At 42.3% G+C, this 23,569-nt stretch overlaps 1 protein-coding gene across 1 annotated transcript; it reads left to right on the top strand.

Moving 5' to 3' along the window:
• Positions 1-17,557: 17,557 nt before the first annotated feature.
• On the top strand, positions 17,558-22,916 carry pnpla4 (patatin-like phospholipase domain containing 4). Its single transcript, XM_070994127.1, has 7 exons — positions 17,558-17,741; positions 18,032-18,220; positions 21,085-21,179; positions 21,313-21,448; positions 21,649-21,714; positions 21,828-21,980; positions 22,658-22,916. Exons 2-7 carry the CDS (start codon positions 18,041-18,043, stop codon positions 22,787-22,789), a joined length of 762 nt encoding a protein of 253 aa, XP_070850228.1. The 5' UTR covers positions 17,558-17,741; positions 18,032-18,040; the 3' UTR covers positions 22,790-22,916.
• Positions 22,917-23,569: the final 653 nt, after the last annotated feature.

The raw sequence follows: 23,569 nt of genomic DNA, 5'->3' as shown, positions 1-23,569 counted from the left end.
TCAAGGTGAATCTTATTGTTCTGAGATTCTTTCTGGCTCCAATAAAATTTGAGGGAGACATTTTGAAAGGGCATCACTCCTGCAGGTGTAAAAGCTTGTTTCACACCACAGTGTACAACAAATAAGCATTCTGGCAGTGGTCAGTTGTGCGCCAGAACTGATTGCAGAAGACTCACCACTCCAGAACAGCCGCAAACAAATGAAATTCACACTTTATCATGGCATGCAGCGCTTCCCACTTTAACACTTTACAGTGCATTATGGTTCATAACTCATAATGGAGACCTGTGGGAGTATAAACCCCCTTAAAAGAGGAATTGGTTGCTGTGCCCTGCGAGGAAGTGTTATTACTTTTGCTGAGTCATGAATAATGGATCAAGTTGCTCTATAATACTTGGGTGATAACTTTCCAAATCAGCATGGAGTTAAAAGGCCGAAAAAAGAGCCAGAAAACAAAACAAAAAAAACACAGATGACCTATTTTACAGGATCATAAGCGCGATTCAGTAGCAGCCTTTACCCTCTGCTAACCCCCAACCTTCCCTCCGAAAGCTGTGACATAACCGCCCTTTTACATTCACATTATCCATGTTGTTGTCTGCAAATCCATCCACCTTGACAAAGTGTGCTGTGGCAGCATGCAGGAGTCCGGCTAGAGATGTGGAGGATTACTATAGCAACAGCAACTATACTTTATGTTGGCTGCAAATTCAGCCCCCTATCCACTGCATAGATGGATATCGGTAACATCTCTTAGGTAAGTGATTGTATTACAGCGGTTGAGGGGACGAAAGCACATCTATTTCAGAGCAAGGTTCTTTGGATTGTGTTAGAGAGCTGAATAACAAGCAGATCCGTGAGCAGCAGACACAGCAGCTGCAGAGCAACTGCTCCACCAAATGACAGCAGGTGGTACTGCACATATCCTGCCTCCAAGCTCTGGAGAACTGCCCGCTGTCTCATAGGACACAGCTACACATCAGATGAAATTCAGCATGCTCACACATACTCTGCACCACATGTCTCCACAGAAACACACTCAGAAAAGCAACTAACCTGCACACACACAAACACTCCCCCACACAGACAAATGTGTGCATGTTACTCATAGCAATATTACAAAAAAAAAAAACCAAAAAAAAAACATCATAACAAGCAAAAGCAGCCTCTCTCCTCTCCATTCTCTGATTTCTAATGGCTATTGTCTGGCTCTCCTTGAAGGATGAAGTACCAGCCATTGTCAGCAAACTGTGGGTGGTTGAATAGATGTTGATACCATGGCCTGCAGCTGTGTTCAAAAAGCTTCTCATTCAAAATAAATGTTGGGACAACATCCATAAAGCTGCGACAAAACTGCATACAAATCAAATGCAATTTGATTTTCTTGGCATCAACCATTGTGGGGAGACTTTTGTATAATCAGACATGTCTATACCAATAATTATCAAAGTTCCTTTATTTTATACCTTAAAATGTTCATGGACCAAATAACACAAGTAGTAAAGCAAATTAATTAAAACCTTAAAAGACCTACACAACCATTCAGAAGTTTGGAATCAGCAATTTGAAATAGTTTTGGCCCCCAAAATAAGATTTAATGATTCAAATTTTAATTTAGCTGATGTCTCGACATTGTTGCATGCCAGGGGAGAATACTGTAACCATTTTTCCTCAAGATACCTTTCAATTTTCACTTTGTTTTACAGTCCAGAAATGCAAGTGGAACCACAACAGTGCAACTGGGCTCTGAATATAACCCATTTCTCTTTGGCCTTCTGCAGTAGGTTGAAACTGTGATTTGTCAGTCCAGATTTCATATTCTTTTACCAATGACTGGCATCTTCTTATTGGTCTATTCTTATATACTGATACTCAGAGGTATCTTTGCCTCATTCTGCCCCGCTTGAATCATTGTAGATCATTTTGTTCTCCGTGTATAAAACATGATCTTCATGATATCATCATCAGAGGACTTCCTACTACATTAAAGCATGAAAGATCATTTGAAAATACAAAGTAGTCTTCTCAGCAGTGCCAGGAAATTCCAAACTTTTGAATGGTGATGTAAGTTAAGACTGAAATGGTAAACTGACCCAAACTCACACAAAGCATATATACTTGATCCCTTTAGTGGTGTCTATCCAGTTAAGATCCAGTTAAGCCTCTTTAACATCTGCTGCCACCAAACAGGCCTTTGTAAATGCTTGTTGCTGGTACTCTGAAACAGTGATATACTTGTATGTCTTTTTGGGAGTCATTAGCAATTGACGTCTTTAGGTATGAGGACGTGTTGGGAAAAGCATAGGTGTGAAGAATGAAGTGAATGAGGGCTGAATTCCTTTTTTAAATTAACAACTCCTATCGCCCCTGTCATTGCGACCTGTGAAAAAACATGTTTTCTCAAGGTGTTGGAGTCTTAGCAAAACAAAAATGCTCGTCATGATCAACACAAAACCAATGCTGACTGTTGCTTGGAGATGAGATTTCTCCAGTCAAAAATGTAACCACACATTTTTTTGTGGAGGTTGTGTCGTCTCAGTTCTCAGGAAACACCAATCTGCCTTTCCCAGTGTACAGTGTTTTTTTAGCTTTTTGTAACCTTTATGAGCCCAATCAACATCTGTGCAAACACAAATTTTGATTTGATTTTTATGATGTGTGATTATGATTTTGTTTTTCTGATAGTTGTCTGTGTGTTTTTTCTCCCTCTGTGTCTGCAGTGGAGGTATGGCCTGGCGGTGCTGCGGGCAGACGGTGCACCTGAGGCCGACTCTACTTCCCCTGCGCTAAGCCTACATTTACACGTAGCAGGGTATTTTGGAAAACGGATATTTTGGCCTCTCCATTTTCAAAAATAACATCGTGCACACAACATCGTTTTCAAATATGTTGTCGTTTACATGAACACGGATAAATACACCGTCGAGTGCATCATAACTATGCCAAACCTACGGGCGCAAGTGCAGACACAGGTCGCTCACATGACATGACATGAAGTATTCAGTCGCATGTTGTGACGTTTCAGAACCTAAAACGCCGTTTAACCCAGTTTACATCTCCACTTTGCCGGAGTTTTTAAAAATGATCATTTTCCGTGGGGGAAAAAAAAAAAAAAAAACTCTGTTTGCGTGTAAACAAGAGGCCAAACCACATGAAAACATGAGTTTTCCCTAAGTGTAAACGGGGTCTTAAGGGAACACGCATATGTTTTCATGCAGTTTGGCTTCTTGTTTACACGCAAACTGAGTTTTTTGTTGTTGTTGTTGTTGTTTTTTTCACGTTAAAGAAAGAAGGAAGTTTCTCTTGCTGTCTGTTTCTGCCTCTTGGGTCCAAATCAAAATACTTAGATTTACTAAACGTAACAGTTAGCAGCCCTTAACTCCTGGCTAGAGCCCATGAAAATATGAAATGGTCTCTAGCATAAACTACTCCACTGTGTTTAGTCCAAATGCAGCTGTTGCAGTATTTTTACCTGTAATAAATGGACAATAGTGTTATCAGTTATCCATCCTTTTGTGGTCTCCATAAGACAAAGATGTGACAGTTAATTAGAGAGCAAATTTCCCTCTGCAGACATATATATATGTCACAAGTTGTTCCTCTGTTAACCACAAGGTTTTCAGGTTAGAGTGGTGGAAAAAGTCTGTTTTACAATTTTGTCAGCATCACTGACACATGCATGCACGCACACCAGCTCACATTCACCCACAGAGAGAGAGAGAGAGAGAGAGAGAGACTGTGTTAAAATGCTTGTATATAAACTGTAAGAGTAAAAGAACAAAAAAATCAAGTCAAGCCAAATGTCGTTTTTTTTAAAAAAGAAAACTACAACGCTGAGCAGCGGCTTGACTTTTACTTTTACGGAATAGTGGCATAACCTTTTCAGGTCACATCCACAGGGGAGGAGAAATAAGTGAGAGAAAGGGCATCTGCGTTCTGCTTGGTGCACGAGAGAGAGGCTGTTCTGCTCTGACAGACCAATGTCAAATCTCTGCAATGACTCTTGAACCTCATCTAAAAATACACTCATTAGATAAGAATCTGACTCACAAAGAAATGAGTGTCTTGTACACTCGTACTTCACTTCTGAGGGTGCAGCAGCATTGTGCAAGCAGTCTGTTGAAAAAAAAAAGTTATGATCATAAGGAATGGATAGCCAAAGTGTTTGAGACATACAGTATATTTGTGTTTACAGTAAGAATCACATCTGCAATCTTGCTTTTTTACCCATCAAGTACCCTGGAAATATCAACATTCTGATGATCATGCTTGAAACCAACTTGATACAGTGTGTTCTCTGGAAAGTTTTGCTGTTCCAAATGGTCACTCTGGAGGGAGGGGCAAAAAGCTGGCCATCATAGAGAGGGGAGAAACCCAAAAAACAGAAAAATTGTCTGTTTGAGGTTGTCTGTTCAAGTAAGTTCCGACCCACATTTACATCCTGTTAGACTGTGACCTCTCGTGCCGTAGTAGTTATGACTGGATTCATGAAGGAGGTCATATGGACAAACTTTTCTTATCTTTTTGGTGGTTGTTCCATTTATTACAAACGTCACACAACCATCAATCATATTTCCTATGCAGCACTGGATTTTACCGGCTACAAGCGAATGTTTAGTAGAGCAAACGTAACAGCTTTGAAGGTGTGGGAGCACTGTGGGTTGACACACTTCTGTGTTACATGAGCTGGTATAAAGAGTAACAAACAAAAACCCAGCAGTTATATTTCAAGTGTTGTGAATCACCACGCAAGATTGTGAGCAGTAACAGTTTTGGATACGGACGCTTTCGTCCGTATCCGGAGGCTGTTTCATCCGTCAGTTTGTCCGTCGGCTCTGAGCTTAGCCATCCGGAGCTCTCCGGATGAAACCACTCGAAACCACCGGAAGTCGTGGGGGCAGTGTAGAGTCAAAATGAGCAAAATGAGTCAAACTAAAAACCGACGAAGAAGAGAACCGGCTCTACATCAGCTGTCAACATTGGACATTTAAAAAATTTTCCTATTTCTCAGTACTGTCATTATAATAACCTCCTCTACTGACGCCATTACTGATGCCGGTATATGCTGACAGAAGCGTTGACAAGGCAACGGCCGCCATGACTCTGGCTCTGTAATTTATGACTCGACATGGCCCCCTAGAGGACACACTGACAAAACGCTGAAAACGGACAGAGGTATGAAGGCCCCCTACGGAGGCAACGTGTGGGACGGACGGACGGATTTCGTCCGGATCCGGAGGGTATAAATGGGCCTTAACTCTCCAAACCAGGTCAACGAAAGTATTTTAGGGCTACTCATGATTTAAGGTTTTCAGAGTGACATCCTATTTTCTATTAAAATCCAATATGAGGCAGCAATTTGATAATAACATACCAACAATAAATCTCATTTTATCTAATGTCCAGAGAGTTTATGTTACATCAGTTCTGGTACACTGTAACCTTAGAAATTTTCAATTTGTAACTAGTATCAGGTGGCATTAAAAAACAACCCAACCGTCAGATGATATTGAGGAGCAGGCTGCTCCTGGGAATTCCTCTGCTCACTCTTAGACTTATTCTGCAGTGTAAATGAAATAAATACAAGTTGTAAACTTCAGCAACTCTGTATGAACTTTTCTAAGCTCCTAAATAATGACAGGCAGACTGAACGTAGACAGTGCCTGGGGAGCCTGGCAAGGATCACCATATTATTACAGGTCCAGGATCAGTTTTGGAGCATCTGCTGTATTAGTGCATTAGTAGTTTAAAAAGAGAAACACTCGCAGTGAATTTAATAATTTGTTGCAGTAAAGGGTGTTGCTACAAATACCTGGACGACAGGTTTATACCAGTGTAGCCCATTTCAGATCTGTAACATTGCTGTCTTCACTGCTCTGATTAAGTATCCTTGCCATAAATGTTCTGTAATGGTGTAAAATTGAGGCTCATTTAGTTCTTATTTGCTTCATTCTTGTATGATTTTGTGCATTAGTAGACCTGGAGTTGAAATTATTAAAAGTGTTCATAATGGAAATGGGCTGCACGGTGGAGCAGCAGGTAGTGCGCGTGCCTCACAGCAAGAAGGTCGCCGGTTCGATTCCCAGGTCAGGCCTTTCTGTGTGAAGTTTGCATGTTCTTCCCGTGCATGCGTGGGTTCTCTCCGGGCACTCTGGCTTCCTCCCACAGACCAAAAACATGCTCATTAGGTTAATTGGTGACTCTAAATTGCCCCTAGGTGTAAGTGTGAGTGTGAATGGTTGTATGCCTGTATATGTTGCCCTGCGTTCGGCTGGCGACCGGTCCAGGGTGTACCCCACCTCCCGCCCGTTGACAGCCAAGATAGGCTCCGGCCCCCCGCAACCCCGAAAGGGATAAGCGGCATAGAAAATGGATGGATGGATGAATGGATAATCATGGAAAATGTTGAGTTCCATGACAAAAGTGGCTGATCAGGTGGTGATCTTCTGTTGCATGTTTTTAGTGGGGGTTATTTCAGGAGGATACCCCTGGATTCCCCCCGGGGAGAACATGCAAACTCCACACAGAAAGGCTCCCTTTTTCCTCGAGCAGGCACTGAAGGCATGGTGGAGGACACACCACAGCAGGATTCGAACCGGAACCTTCTAGCTGTGAGGCGACAGTGTTACCACTTGTTCCACCATGCCACCCATTATGCCACCATTTTATCAGCTTCACCCAATGTGCAGAAAATGAGTGTTCTTGTAAGAAAGTGGTTAAAGGTGATATGGTGTAGAGTAAAAATTATTACTAAATTAGATTAGGGCTAAATAATAAATTTAATTACTGCAACTGTTGAAAACACATCAGTGAGCCACACTGTTAAAGTGTCATGACCATGAGCTCACATATATCATCCTAGTCCCCCAAATACTCAAACAGCTGCCAGTGTTGGTTAATCTACCTCTGAAAATAGTCACCTATTTTAAAAGCAAGTCCAAAAGTATTAAAGCCTAAGACATTGTTGGATTTGGTATTTTCATGGTGTTGGTTCAAAATAAGAAAAATATAGGATGTCTTCAGTCTGTGATGCAAAGGGTTGAAAATGTCGCAACAGCCATATGGTGAGCTGGTTCCTCCTTAAAGGTCCGTCCACCTCAGAGTCTGATTGGCCCCCAACAGGCACCAGATGTAGCCCCATTATGTTCCACACTATATAGCAGGAAATTCTGACATCATCTGCCTGTAAAAGCCACTCCTCATCCCTCGGGCCTGTGGTGAGAGTTAATTTGAGCAGGTCCATCCTCGGTCCATCCTCGCTTGCGATCGACTGAGCCTTTCGTTGAGGTCTCCTTGATACACAATCATGTTACTGTCTCCTGTTACCAGTTGACCTGTTCACCTGTGGAATGTTCCAAACTGGTGTCTTTGAGCCTTCCACAACTTTCCCAGTCTTTTGTTGCCCCTGTGCTAACATGTTTGAAACGTGCTGGCATCAGAGTAGAAAGAAAGAAAGAAAGAAAGAAAGAAAGAAAGAAAGAAAGAAAGAAAGAAAGAAAGAAAGAAAGAAAGAAAGAACATACTTTTTATTATCACATCACACTACATGTTGCACACTACATGCTTCACACCATGCTTCCCGTGAAATTATTTTCTCCACGTTTAACCCATCCTTGGTCCGTCCTTCCTCCGCGGCAGACCAGGAGCGGTGGGCTGCCAGCCGACGGCGGCGCCTAACTCTCTTCGTCACCATTGGTCAGGTGGTGATCTTCTTGCATGTTTTTAGTGGGGGCATATTTTATGGAGGATACCCCTGGTGAACATGGGGAGAGCATGCAAACTCCACGCAGAAAGGCCCCTTTCCTCAAACAGCAGGCACCGAAGACATGGTGGAGGACACGCCCCTGGCGCCAACAGCTAGAATCTAACCCGGGACCTTCTAGCTGTGAGGCGACAGTGTTACCACCGTGACACTGTGCCACCCAAATGATCATACGATGCCTCCTTGCTGCTTTGTCACCTACATGCTGCTTTTTGTTTTGATGACGCATGCGGCTGGTGGCTGGACACTGGTGGCTGGTGTTGCCAGATTGGGTGTTTTTTCCGCGACACATTAAGGTCTGTTTATGGTGTGTTTTAGCCAGGTTTTCGCCTGGAAGTTTCTATAGAAATCTGGCACCCCCCACCATGGTACTCATGGTTTTGTACATAAACTATGTGAATGACTGATTTTAATACAAGTAAAAACATATGAAAAGGCACACCTATTGAATGTAATGACAATGGTTAAGTTTGCCTTAATGGAGGATTTAGCCAATGAATGCATTTTAAGGGACCTTCTTGTGGAGAGTGACAAGTGACAAATCACTAGATTTTGTTAAATTGCATCATTCTGAAGAGGCCAACAAGGCCCACGGAAGCTGTCCCCATGCACACACATGTCATGTCGGTTCTGGGATTTATGGCAACACGCACATTTCTGTGAGAAATTGGAGACAGGTCAAGAATATCTCAGCCAACTATGAGCTGAACGATGCCATGTTTTACAAGAATTAATTTCACTTACTAGGCAATGTATCACCTTTCCAAATACTGCAGCAGAAAAGGAAGTTTTAACCAGGGATTATCCATGCCACTGCAGGTTTGCCTAACATCACTGGAGCCATAGACTGCACACACATAGAAATAAAATCACCCAGTTTCAAGGAATTTGCATATGGAAGTAGAAAAAGATACTACGCTGTGCAATCTGTTATATGCGTTTGAAATTGATGAATGTCGGGGCCAATTGGCTGAGCAAGACACACATCTCTTCATTGTGCAGAGTATTATGGGTGGGACCTTGACATCCAGCATATGGTAAAATAACCTTGTGCATCACTGCAGCAGACCAATGTTATACCTTTAAGCCCTGGTTGATCTTATAATTCCACAAGAGCATAACTAAGAAGAAGTACTGTGGAGCCACACTGTGAAAGCATGTAGTGTGTATAATTTTTTACTCTAATACAATCACTCAATCCCACTTCTTTTGTAGGGAAGCTGTTGCAGTGCGGAATGACATCGTCTTGAATCTTCGTTGATTTCTTTCAGTTCGTCTCTGATGACGGCCATAATAAGTTCCTCCCGTGTCTTCATCACAGCTGCAGTCAGTAAGCTTGGCCTGCTTGCTGCAGATCTCCGGGCTGATGGAGAAGGATTTGACAAATTCAATGGATCTGCTTTTAAGAAAAAGGGAAAGGGACACTAAATCATTTTTGCAGACAGAAAAATAATAATATACTCTCTAGTAACACATGTTCTAACGCTCATACCAGTCCCCAACCCATGGATTGGAATCAATGCTTTAAGTGACTGAAACTACAATAACTCTATATGTTTGACATAACAAACAAACCAAAAAAGCTTTTTCCAGGCCAAGCCACAGTCTTCATTAACAAATGGCATTAACTCAGTTCTCACATGGCCAACTACTAATCTCAAGGTGATATCTGGGGTATAAAGGCGCAATGAGGAAAACAACTGGAATGTGTTTGTATTATACATAAGTGTATCCTGTATATACATAGATAGGCTCTAGAAAACACTAGTAATTGGAATATGAGTTAAGATTATTTAGTCAAATTACTGTTTCCCAGCTTCACTTGATTCTTCTACAAGCACTGAGAAAGATATTTCCATGCATCTAAAGTAAATGTAGACTTTTAATGAAACCAATCCAAAGTACATTAGTAATTTAAAAGGAATCAAATGAATTTAACATGGAAACATTATAGAAATGAGGTATGTCTAACGTAGTGTGAATATTGCAGTAAAACAGTGGGGTACTGATCTGCTCAGTGTATGCATTTCAATAAGCTCTGAACACTCTATGGTCTGTAATATGCTCTTTGTGTTTAAGGTCACTTCTAATGGCTGTTGTAGCTAATTATGCAGGCTTCCCCGCTCAGCATCTCCAGGTTGACTGCAATCAATGAAATTATCAGGAGAACATTCCACTTTGACTAGGGGCCTAAACAAAACACTGGAATGGCTAATGTCGGCCTTTCTGGGTATTGATCATTCTATACACGCTGCACTCTGAGGGGACTCGCTATGTGCTCTCACACTGGGATCGAGCATTGGAATTGAAAACTGAGAATGCCTCGCGGCCTTCTGTTAATAATCAGTTTGTATGTTGTTCAAATTAGTCAGGACATGGCATCTGTCTACTGAGACCTGGCTGCCCTGAAGCATACAAGCATGAAATATTGTTACGTGTGTTCTATGTGATGCAGGGGAAAAGAATCCCCACTAAAAATTATACGCACCAGCGAAATGCGACAGCAACAGATTGGAGACAAAACATGTCTGACCTTCCTGGTTTGTTTTAAGTAAGATTCAACACACTCAGACTGTAGCTACATGCTGACAGAAATACAAATAATGCCGCTGTGCAGTTGTTCAGAATCTCACCTGTAGCGAGGCAATTTTCTAAATGACAAGACTGTGAGATTTTTAAAGGTAAGCCAATTGGATTTCAAAACAGCAGGTTTGTGATGTTGTGATGAGAAACAGCATCAACGCAGTGCTGTTAAATCATGCTGGAGCTGACAGCTATTGGACTGAAGGACCTGCTGTAGCGTTCCTTCTTACACACTGGATGCAGCAGTCTGTGGTTGAAGGCTGTCTCATGCAGGGGGTGATAGGGGTTGTCCATGATTGATGTCAGCCTGGCTAACATCCTCCTCTCACCCACCTCCTCAATGGTGTGCAGAGGGCAGTCCAGCACAGAGCCAGATCTCCTGACCAGTTTCTTCAGTCTTTTTCTGTCCCTCTCAGAGCTTCTACAACTCCAGCAGACCACTGCATAGAAAACTGCAGATGCCACAGTCATAACAGTCTCCTTCACACTCCAATGGACCTCAGACTTCTGAGCAGATGGAGTCGACTTTGGCCCTTCTTGTACAGGATATCTGTGTTGTTAGTCCAGTCCAGTTTGCGGTTGAAATGAAGGCCACAATCTCAATGTCCTTTATGTTCACTTCTGTAGTCTGTCTCACCTTCCTGCGGAAGTCTGTCACGATCTCCTTTGTCTTGCTGGTGTCTATATGCACAGCAGAATGCATATAGGGGGTGTTCCCTCATATTCTTCAGTTGGGTTTCTGATTGAAAAAACAACATTTTATAAGCACTGATGTACATCAGTGGTGGGAAAACCAGTTGTGGAACACAGTGATCGCAAGAGGCTTCATCATGGACATTACTAAGTACCCTTCAGAGCTGAACCTCAAGCTTCAAGGTCCAAGGGAGCTTCTCAGCTCTCTGCTTTTAAACATGAAATTATTTGAAACAAATTCAAAATGTGGCAAGTGCATCTGGGAAAAGATAACACTGCATTTTCCAACTCTGCAAGAGCAAAAGCCTGCTGTGACATCTGAATTTGCTGGTGCTTCTGAAAACCTCTTCAGGCATTTGGCGAGAAAGTACAGACCGTGAAAAGCAAACAAAAAGAACATATTTGCATCATTTAATGTGGAACATTAAACATCTTGTACAGACTCGGTTCAGTTTAAGACTGACAGCCCCAACCCTAGAAAACCAACTACGTGTTGTGTTTTTTTTTTTTTTTCTTTGGTTTTGTTCCCACTGATTTCTCTCTCCTTTTTTCCTGCAGTGTGAGTGCCGAGGGGCGAGGCGATCTCCTGGAGCGCTGGTTCTCCTGGCACACCCGTAGCCTAATTCTGCCTAATTCAGCCGGCTTCATAAGCCGCCCTCTCTTTGTCTCCAGTGCCAGATTATTCTCTCTGCTTCCTGCAAGTGATGCGCTGTCTGAGATCTTCTGCCCCTCGTCACGAGTTAGCCCTCCAGTGTTTGTTCTCTCGAGTTAATACGTTTTTTGGTGCATTTGCTACCCTTTTTGTTGTACTTTGTTCCTGATTTTTTTCCCTGCTTGAAGGTGATTTTCTGTTCTGATACTTTTTCCAGTGAGTATTTCTGTTGATACTTTGTTCCTACTGTCGTTCTTGAAGGACTGATTTTCTGTTGCTACTTTAGTCAATAAATCTTCATTTGTTCATCACCCTCTGCATCTGGGTCCTGGCGTCCTTTGTCTGGCCGTAACACTACGAGCAGCATCATCATCATCATCATCACTATGATATGATAACAGATGCCTTACCCCAGAGAAGCAGTTTCAGCCATCAAAGAGGTTATTGTGATATATGTGTTCAATAATTTACTATGGTCAGGGGCTCCACCAAGGGAAGCCCAGGGGGTGCCAAGGCCACCATGATACAATTGCTGTCACCATCACTTGCCGCCCACAGTGAGCACCCCCCATCCCCTTCTTCCATTGCGTCGCTTTATTGATCGATATGGGCATAAGCAATTTCCCCTCGGGGATCAATAAAGGAATCTGAATCTGAATCAGAGTAGATTTTACACAGACTCAAGGTCAGCCTTTCGCTCTCCATGCCAGTGTTACACCATTGCTTTTCAAGATAGAGGGTGTAGGTGTGAAGTAAGTGAAGTGAACAGAAATACTCATATTAAGCTCATCTCTTGCTTGAATTTGGTTACTAATACATTTTGTAAGGAAAGCCTGGAGGCTGTGTTGTAGTGGAATGTGTCATGTGGACACGGAACAAGAGCAGGATGAGAATGAGTTTCTGGGCTAATAATGATACAAAAGCCCTGGTGTCTGTTCCTCAGAATTCAGAGATGGATTTTTAGCTTTATTTTTGGAACAAAAGATAAATATTTAATCAGTCTGAAAAACCCACAGTGTGCGGACACAGTGTTATAACTAGCTTCAAGGTTTGGCAAGTTGCAATAATTCATGAACATTTCTATTTGAGTTTCTATAATGTCTCCATGTTAAGCAAATATTAGAATTAGGTATCTCTCTGATGATAGGAGAGCCTGTGGCATTTCAGGTAGGAATTGGACTCAACAGCAGACATGCAGACAGGGAGTGAGGGAAAATAGGAATTTATTGAATTTGCAAAAAAAAAAGGAAACTTGTAGCTGGGAAGTGCTGGGAACAGCAGGTGATGCACGAGGTACTGAGGTGGTGAGTGGTTCCGAGCCATGTTGGAGGGTTCAGGTGGTGTGAGTACTTGCGTGCAGGGCAAGTAATGATCAGGGCACAGGTGAAGCAAAGTGGTGGCGGTCGAAGGTTGGAGGCGCAACATACACACTGGAAACACTGTTAACAGGCCAACAATACCACTGAGCAGCAGAAACAATGTGGCGACGAGTCTTCAGCAGTCCACAGTCTTTATACTGTGCTGATTGTGACGAGTCCCAGCTGAGTAGGAGCCAGGTCCCAAGCCACCTGGAGAACCACGCCCAGCCTCTGCCAAAAAAGGAAACCCAGGAAACACAACCCCCCCCCCCACATAATGAAAGCCAAAGTTCTTCAAACCACAAGTCTGCCCTTAAGTCCGTTGTACAAACATGCGATCTGTGTGTCTCAGTATCTTCCATGTTAATCCAGGTTATTAATGCAGTGAGGATGCTACTGGATTTACCACATGTGGAAATCTGAACAGCTCGGCCACTTGTTAAGAAAAACAATCCTTTCAACACAATGAAAGGTCAGCTAACTCCACCTCTTTATATTACCGACCAGTTGGTAGCGCTTCCTCTGCAAAGGAAAAATATGTGGAGCCCATACAGTGGCATCACTTCAGCAGACCATTGAGAGCATGAGAATGTAGTCCACATTGAGACCTGCAAACAAAAACTGGTCTTTTGTTGTGACATGTCCAAATGGAAGCTGGGATTTGAGATGCTGCAGTCTTCCAATTGTCCAAGTACACCAAGACCCCAAAACCTTTTGCCCTTGTCTTTGAGTTTCAGCTGGGCCTAAATCCATGTGATCTTGTGATCGTTGCAATTGTGCTTTTTGCACATCTGCTGCCTCTGAATGTGAAACTGTGCTGTCACTTTAGTCTGAACTTAATCTGTGCTCAAATTTAATTCAATCAAGGCTGCTTATTGTGTGTTTGTGCAACTCTCTTTGTTGTGCATCAGTATCTAATCTTTAATTAGTCTCGCAGGATCGGGGCTTTGCAGCAGTAATCCTCGGCTCCTCACTCTCAGCTATGCACATCTGCAGCGATCTGACAGGTACATGTTTACACTGTGTTGATGTGAGTGTCCTAATGGCCTTTCAGCAAGCCATTACTTTGTCCCATCTTGTCTGTCACATCCATTTTTTTTTCTTTCTTTCTTTTTTTTGGGGGGGGGGTGCTCACCCACGTCATATCCATTGTACCCTCCATTGCCTTGGCTCCACATTTCGTTTTTTTCGATCTTCAGGAACTATCTGATCTTTAAACAGATTTATTTTATCTGTATGACCTTGCGATGTCTTTCCAACAACACTTGTGTGGGGGGGTATAGAGGGAGGAGGTGGAGGGGGGTTGCTTTCTCTTCACTCTGCCAGTGAAAAAGCCTTTTGGACCTTATCAGCTGACCTAAGCCCTGAGAAGTACATATAATAACCCCCACTTTTTCCAGGCTAACACAGAAACACACATCCCAGTGGATGTGACTAAGATAATGTTCCCTCCAGCATTTTTCAGAAAGTGCCTCTTAATTATAACTTTGCTCTGGATAATGAGACTGATATCTGAAATTGGACTTCTTCAGTTCTTTTATCCATGAATTTCATGGACTCTGAGCTGAGAGTGTGCCCCGTACATGCGGCCTCTCTCACAGCTAAGCTCCGTCGCCACAGGCTTTCCACTGACTAACGAACGGTTCCTTTATCTAGGAGAATAATTAAATCACAGCTCAATACTAAAGCATCATGAGTTTGACATCTACTGGTGCTTGAATAATGTTGAAGGAATCAGGTTAACGTTGCACTGGGGCATGTGTCACTATCCTGGGGCCTCTGATTGAAAAGAGGTTCTGAATGAACAGACGAGGCTGCGTCACAGCAGCCGTGCCCTTTGTTTCATATGTTTGTGAAAGGTCAGTATAAGTATTTGGGTGGGATGGGATTTCAAGGGTAGTGCAGGAACAAATTCACCAAAGAAAAAAAAAAATAAAACAATTCCTTTGTTTTAACAATGTTAGCATAACCACGACTTAGCATGCTGACTGCTATGACGATTTGAATTGATTTTCGTATTTTCTCCTCGCGTCGAGTTCAAATAAAAATTAAAACAAATCGTTTACTCCTAATTTTTAATCATTTAATGCATGCAATGACTGCCGTGGAGCAGGAGTAAAATTGTTGCCCTTGTGAGTCCAAAGCTGAGTTTGCATGTTCACCCTGTGTCTGTGTGGGGTTTGTCAGGGTGCTCTGGTTTCCCCCCGCAGTCCAGAGACATGCAGGTTAGGCTTAAGTGATGACTCTAAATTGCCTGTTTGAGTGAATGCTTTGTGTCAATCCTGTGATAAACTAGTGTCTAGCCTCTCAGCTCTCGCACCCCACAACCAAGCAAAGGAAAAGAGGATATAGATGATGGATGGATGGGTGGCTGCTATGCACTTCTGTGCTATTAATACTATATTTTTATACCCTGAAAAGGATAAGTCTGGTGGTATTCTACTATATACTAGTCAACAAATTCCACGTGAAAAGCAAAACCATCAATGAGCTGATCCTAATAACAAGAATTGTGCCTGATATGCTGTATCTCATTTCTCTACATTGTTGAGAAGTAGGAGTTTAAACTATGTGCTTTTCAGCAGCCCGTTATTTCTGTTTTGCTTGAGTATTCAACGTATTTATATGTAGACTACACCAGACACATATTTTCATGCCTTCAGATCTATGGGGTATGAAGAGTTCACTCCTTCCTCCAGGATGCTGTTAGTAGGGAAGCATTTGAAACAGCATTTAGACCATCATGAGAAAACTCCCCCCCAACCTCAGATTAATGAAACAGTTTTAGGTGAGTCAGCAACTCCTGGGAGAAGAGTGAGGCAGGTTTTTACAAACTATTAAATAATCTCCTCTCGCACCTTACTGCAGGGTTTCTAGGCTTAACTGATATATCATAAAAGTAGTACCATTGCATTCACCACTTGTGGACTGGCTGGAATCTCTATCACAACAGTGATTTTTCCTTTAATGCTGCTGTTTGATGCTCAGTACTGGTATTGATATTTGACAGCTTCGAATCAATGAAACCAGTGATATTGAGTTGACAGTAACAGTGAATCACTTAGCAGTCATAGGTGGACACTAGGTTGCTCACACTGAGCTCGTGGATTGTCCAGAACAGTACATTTCTCAAACATTGTGCTCCAATATGAGCACTTTTTCAAGTACTTTACTTCCGGTTGGTGTGACTTTACGTCTACTCCACTAGTTTTTTAATATAAAGAATTTTATAGATTACGTACCAATATAGAACATGCGTGAAATCGTATGCATCAGTAATAATAGTACAGTCACATACAATTTATTTTTTTTAAAAATGTGTGTGACAAGGGTTATAATGTCTGATATATGAAGTTCAGTTTCTTTTGAATAATATCATGAATGCATGAATCCTTCACTTGATGCATTGCTACCTAATCCAATAAGATCTCCATTGTCTATCTACAATTGAACTATCAGAGGCATCTCTGTTCGTCCTTCACCAAACAAACTGCATTACCTTCACTCCATTGTTTCAGAAGCCTCATACTATTTCCTCCCCTGATAAGAGTTCAGCTCTTCTTTTTCTCCAGTGTGTAACCCACCTAATCCACCTGAGGCTACACATAATCATAAGCAACGCTAAAGGAGCGGGAAATTATGCTGACGTGCCAAGAAAGCACGGCGCAGAGAATCCATGGGAAATAAATGCTGACGGTCAAAGAGGAAGGACTGCACACCGGGGACACTGCTTTAGGTGGGAGCGCAAACTGGTTTATTACAGTATTTGGGTTATTATATGACAGATGATGAGTAAAAGTATTTAAAGTGTTTAAAGTGATATATCCTGGAGAATACAGGCTAATTCCACACATAGAGATGCCTTTTCTTTTCTTTAGAAGCAGCAGTGAGGTTTTGTTTTGAAGAGACCTTGAGAGCTCAAAAGCTGCCATAGGGTCAGACTTTTAATTGGACTCCTTTTTATGTGGTTGGGCTGGTTCTGGAGCTTGTGGACTGCACAAGTTGTGTCAACGCTGTCTCATTCCAACTCATTGCATACAAATGCTTCAACAAAGGGAAAGAAAAGTGTACCGATGGAGGAGGTAGGGGTGATTGGATGGGTCAAGCACAAGATGGTCAGCCATGGTCACAAACTATGATCTTTTCCTGAACCCAACCAAATAGTTTTGTAACCTAAAATTAACCAAAGTGCAACCATTTCACAAAGATAATCCCATATTTCTCATTGTTCTCAGAAGGCATTAGTGCCCCCCCCCCCCCCCCCCCCCCCCCCCCCCCCCCTTAAAATCTACTATGCAATGAAATAAAAAGGTTGCCTGAATTAAGGCAAAATGCTGGTGGTAATTGGTTTAGTTCAGCATGGTAGATCAGTTCCAGCGCAAACAAAATGAGAGAAAAGCAAGCAAACAGGCCCCACAAACCATTATTGATGACAACACACAAGGAAGCACAAAGGTCCTTCCTTGAGACTATGAAGGTTTTATTTTGAAAATCGTGAGCGGAAAAAGTATTGTTCACTGTCTCTGCCAACTTGACTCCATTGCTCAGTCAGCAGCGGTACAACGAAGCTCAGTGGTTTTACAATTACATGTGAATTACATGTTCACTAAAAGGAGTGGTTTTACCTCTGTTACTAGCCGTACAAAAAAATGAGGAAACGTTAAAGGTTTTCGATGTCGAGACTATAAACACGGTAAGTCTTCTCCTCAGTTTGACCGACGGTTAAGGTTATATCAGGGATGTTAGCAAGTTTGTTTGTCTTAGCTTTCATACTCCTGGCCGGCTAACGACAGGAGCCAAACTTCTATTCAGAAATATTGATAAGATTAAAAGAAACCGGCACTGTTTCCAGGGTCTGTGAGAGAAAACAATTAAAATGTGAACTCATGGAATCATATTTTATTATCATATTACTTATTATTATACAGTCGTAGTGGTAGTACTTATCTTGTCTGGCTGCTGATTCATGTCATGTCTTTGCAGCTGTTGAGGATGACAGTCCTGAACCTGTCCTTCGCTGCATCTGGTTTCTTGGGGATCTACCACCTAGGGGCTGTGGAGGCCTTTTTCTGCCATGGGGACAAGTTGCTGGGCTCCCTCAGGGCCTGTGCAGGGGCCTCAGCTGGGGCCCTGGTGGCTGCTGTAATGATCACAGCTCCTGACAAGTTACAGGTAGAGCGTTCAACTCCTCATTCAGCCCACGGAGAGAGGGTTGTAATGTTGAGCAGTGGTTAACAAAGTGGGGACTGGGGGAACCATCAGGGGTCTCCAGATGTCCCACAACAAAATAATTATTGATCAAAAACAGCAGTCAATCAGAAATGCCAAACAAGAAGCATTTGTATCCGTTGTTCCAATGCAAAAGATGCCCCACAAGGGAGGGAGACAACAGGAAAAAAATAAAAAATGCAAATCTGCTATTTGCCATTCAGTGACCTGCTTTTTTTAATCATATAACACGATAATAATCAACATTATTAAAGGGGGAACTGGCCCAGAAAAGGCTGAGAGCCGCTCAGTTGTCGTCATAAGTTTCACTGTCACCATTATCATCTCATCCTCTGTAAGTGCTGACAGTCTTACAAATTGCGAGTGTGGAATTAAAGGCCGAGCTGAAGCGCTCGCCTCAGATGTTCAGCAGAAGATTTCACATCCCAGAAGGAGGACTGTCTGTCTTCTGAAGTTTTAACGCCCACCAGCTCAGACACGTTTCAGATAACATCCAAAGAGCATAATATTTGGAGAACACATGGATAATTGTGTGCCAGAAATTGTCAGAAAACAAAAGAAAGTCCTCATGTGCCGTGAGCATTTTAGCATTTAGCATCATTGTTAGTCTAGATGTTGGGATTCAAAGCATGCAGTTATTCATGTACCTCCTCTGTCTGGAGTTACTTGCCTGGTTTCAAGAGTTCCAGGTTTTCTGCTGTAGGCCATTCATGTCACATTCCAGTAGCCCGCTTGACGCAAACCTTGTTGACCTTGATAGCAGAGCCGGTATGATTCTTGTATTTAGGGTCAAACAGATGAAGGTGCATTCTTCATGACTTCTGGTGAGGGAGAGCAACTTCAAACCAGTCAAATTCATTGTATGTGTACACACACTCTCTGATAGAGATCAACCGATATGGGTTTTTCAGGGCCGATACCGATTATTAATAATCAAGTGAAACCGATAGCTGATATTTAGAACTGATATTTGTTTGCAGCAAAAATGAAAATTTTGGTGTCAAAATTTAGAGTAACACACCTGGGATTAGAATTAATACAGTATACTGTTTGTTTGTTTTGTGTACACTGAAAAAAGACCTTAACTTTTTGTAAAATAACACAAAATCTTACTTGAAATGCCTTTAAGTTTAATTATTTTTAAAACAAAAAGTGCAGGGGCCTTCCAGCAGCATTTCTTAAAACTCTCTCAAATGATTAAATAAATAAATGAAATAGCTCCCTGAATTTTTGAAACATCAACAAAATAAACTGAACTGAACTGTTCTGAAATTTGGGTCTGAGTTAGTACTCACAATTCAGTAGCACCAGATTGTGGTGCAGAAAGCAGAGTTGCTCAGCATGCTCTCCTGTTAGGCGGCGTCTCTTCTTCTTCTTCTTGCACTTGTTCCTCCCATGCTGACACTGTTTTTGCAGGTATTCCACACTGCCTTTCCTGGGGTTGGCTGTGTGTAATACTGCCACACTGTACTTTTCACCCGCTTCTTTGATCCATCCATCTCTAATGAGGATTTAGAGAAAGAGAGACAAAAAGAAAGAGTGAGAATTAAAAAAGAGAAAACATGTATTCATTTATTACAGCAAAACAGCTTAAGATGGTCTTTAGTTGGTTTCAATTCTTTAAATGCAGTGGTGTAAAGAAACATTTACTTAAATACTGCATGATTTTTTAAGGTACTTACTTACCACTGCACTACATAATATTCTTATTATAGCCTACATGAATAACATTTAATTAATGATGTCTTATGATCTCTCTCAGGTACATCTGATCCAGCCTGATTAAGAGCAAACCAATAAAGAGGGTGGCAGGAACCTTGGCTCACTACATTTATTTGATAGCTTTAGTAGTTACTTTTCAGATTAAATTTTTACCTAAAACAGCATAATGAGTAAATAAAGATTAAACTTGCAAGGGTCCCCAGAGTTTTTCACTTATAGTTTCTTATTTATTTAGATATATTTAGAGAAATAAAGGCATATTCTGAATCTCAGAACAGTAGGCTAGATGTATACTCTTGTGCTTAGAACTGTATGTCATATTACATAAATAAGAATAAGACACTTAGCAACTGTAAATGCAAACAATAAAGGCTTCATTACACACGTGAGTTGTAGATGCGACAGTAAATTTATTGATTGAAAATGAAACACACTGAGAATAATCTCCTCGACGTGTGCTCTCTGCCTGACTCATATCCCTGGACTTTACGAGCGACAGGCAAAAAGACGATCATCAGTAGTTAAGTAGCACCATAGTGTAGTGATAGCACGAGCGCTGAGGGAAAGGCGACTGTAAACAAACAAGGCCTTGTAAACTTATAGGCTATAATCACCCCCGGTGTTGTTTATTGATAAACCAGGAGCCGCCCCACGGGCTGAGACACATTAGGAGGTTTATTGTTCCCACAAAGTAATGATAGCTGAAAGGACCTATAATATTATTGTGCGTCTGGCCCCTGCTACAAAGCGGTTGCGGCAATTACAATGTAGCGGTGGGTCATCATGAAATACGCCTTGTTGAAGTTGTGAACAGTTTCATCACCAGAGCCAAACAGCAGAATTCAGCAGGTTTTCGTCCTTTATACTTGCTATAGTCTACCGTCTACCTACCGATATGTCGTTCTGTCTTCTTTTCTTTTTTTTTTTTAAGTAAGGAGCTTCAGAAAATGCCGAATATCGGCCGATATTATCGGCCAGGCCAGTAATTGGTCGATCCCAACCTTCTGACTCTTAAACCTTCATAAATCAAGTGTTACTGAATGAGGTGTGACATCATCAGCAGTGTTTGTTTCCTCTTTGTGCAGCACTGTAAAGAGTTCACCTACTGGTTTGCTGACAGTGTGAGACGACAGCAATTCGGAGCCGTCACGCCAGGATACAACTTCATGCTCACGCTACGGTAATTACAGAGCAGATATGACTGAAACACCGTTGTGGGACTGAGCAGTCTCATCACAACTTCAGCAAAATTGCTTACAAATGAGTTGTAATATGAAGTAAATATCAGTATTCTGTGCATGAATACTCTCCAGGGAGGGGATCGAAGAGATTCTGCCCAGTGAGGCTCACAGTTTGGCCACTGACCGCCTCCACGTCTCAATAACACACTCCAAAAGTGGCCAGAACCACATCGTATCCAGGTTTACCTCCAGGGAGGAGCTCATAAAGGTGCACATCCCTACTCTCGCATCACACTGCTGATGTCTTCAGTTTATACTTGATGTCATCAATGGCACAAATCGTGTTTGAGGGTCGAACTGTAAACATTATCTCTGCTTTATGTGACTTTTACACCAAGTGTTGCTCATGTTAGATGTGGACGAGGCCAAGATTTTCAATATTCAACTCTCCCCTTGTAACTTCCCCAGGCTCTGCTGGCCAGCAGCTATGTGCCCGTCTATGCAGGACTGAAACCGGTGGAATTCAGAGGGCAGGTAAGGGGCTCATTGAAATCTAACAAATCAAGTATTTTCCCGGTACGAATTTGGAGATATTTCAACTGAAGGCCTGGATTACTGGCGGTCATCAACTGGTGTTCTTTTATTAGAAATGGATTGATGGAGGGTTCACTGACAGCCTGCCAATTCTGCCCACGGGACGAACCGTCACTGTGTCTCCCTTCGCTGGAGTTCAGGATGTATGTCCCATTCACAGGGGACGCTTCAACAGTCAACTCAGACTGGCCAACATGAACATAATGGTGAGTTTCTTCAAACTGGTCTGAAAAAGGGACATACCTCCCACAAAGTCATATCTTATACAGCTCATTGCTTCATTGCCTTTGTAACATTGATTCATTTGCGCTGTTCATATATATATTGAAGGGAATAACCTCTTGATATTGTGTCAGTAGTTGAAACACTCATCGTGACTTGCATATATTGATGTTTTGCTCTGCGCCATCACATTATCAGCTGCATATTCAATTTCTGTTCCGTTGTTCTGCTGGCATCACACAAACCACATCGTAACCTCGATCTCATTAACGGTAAACACGGCGTCCATCTCATCGCCGCATTTCGTCAGAGCTCCCGACGCGAAAGAGGCATGCATTACACCGGCACCTGTTCTAAGCAATTTATTACACACACCGTAGTTTATTTTGACTCATACGCCATCCTGCTGTCACAGCTACAAGTAGCTCCAACAGATCTGTTGACAGTGTGTTCTCTGCATGAGCAGCAGTGACAGGGAAACATTGAAAATTGGTTGCTATTGAAAATTGCCCAAACTTAAGCTGATTAAATGGGGATTTTTAGTTCCTATGTGTGTCTTGGTAATATGTCAGCTATTAATTGTCTTGAATAACAATGGCTTGCAATTCATGTTCTGTCACTTATTTGATCCTAAATGTCATATTTTCTTGGGTTTCCTCAGTTCTCCATGGAGAACATCAAGCGTCTGAACCAGGCCCTGTTTCCCCCATCCACCAGCGCCATGCAGTCTCTGTGCGAAGAGGGTTTCAGTGACGCCGTGAGGTTCCTGAAGAGAGAGTCCTGGATGAGCTGACAATCAGATCCCCTAATGGAAACAAGCGACTCTGAGAACAAGTGCCATTCACAGGAATGTGAGAGTAAATCTCAGGAATTTTACTGTATTTATTTCTGGTGTGATTTTAGTGTTTTTTGGATAAAAAGCAGAGCGTGAAAGTGTGCGTGTATCTTTGCGAGCTTCAATCAGCAAACACACACACACGTTCTGGATCTTTTCCTCTGCTCTATGCGACAGCAGCGGAACATAATGAAAAGCCCTCATGTGAACATGGACTCTTCATCAATTTTCCAAGGAGGCATTTAATTTCCCCCCAGCTTGATGTGGTGGTGGGAAAAAAAAAAATATTGGATATCGCAGCACTTCACAGGAAGTACATGCCGCCGTCATGGGTGTTGGGAGCTCCCTCGGGACATGGGAATGGAGTGGCGTCTTTGAAGTGCTGGACGCTTCCATACTGCTGGGTTACTGTTTGATTTCCTCCAGCGTCAGATGTGAGCAGGTTCTCCATCACTTTTTCGCCAGTTGAACTGCTGTGTGAGAGCTGCTCCCCCCTCAGGAGAGGCTCGTGTGTTCTGAAGTTCTATGCAGCCTGCTGCTTCACTGAGGAAGCAGGCAAATTGATTATGTTGCTCCATCTACACACAGTCAGGCTGTTAATACTCAAAAGGCAACCTTAATTAAAACCTTCGCTTAATTTCCTGCAGCACATCAGTACAGCTGGGTGACTTTTTTTGTAGTTTGTGAAATACCCCGTAACACTGGGGTCCTACTGCCCATGACCCGGAAGTCAACACA

Source organism: Chaetodon trifascialis, chromosome 24 (assembly GCF_039877785.1).
Source record: "Chaetodon trifascialis isolate fChaTrf1 chromosome 24, fChaTrf1.hap1, whole genome shotgun sequence".
Lineage (NCBI taxonomy): Eukaryota > Metazoa > Chordata > Actinopteri > Chaetodontiformes > Chaetodontidae > Chaetodon > Chaetodon trifascialis.
This window is presented reverse-complemented; position numbering and strand designations above follow the sequence as displayed.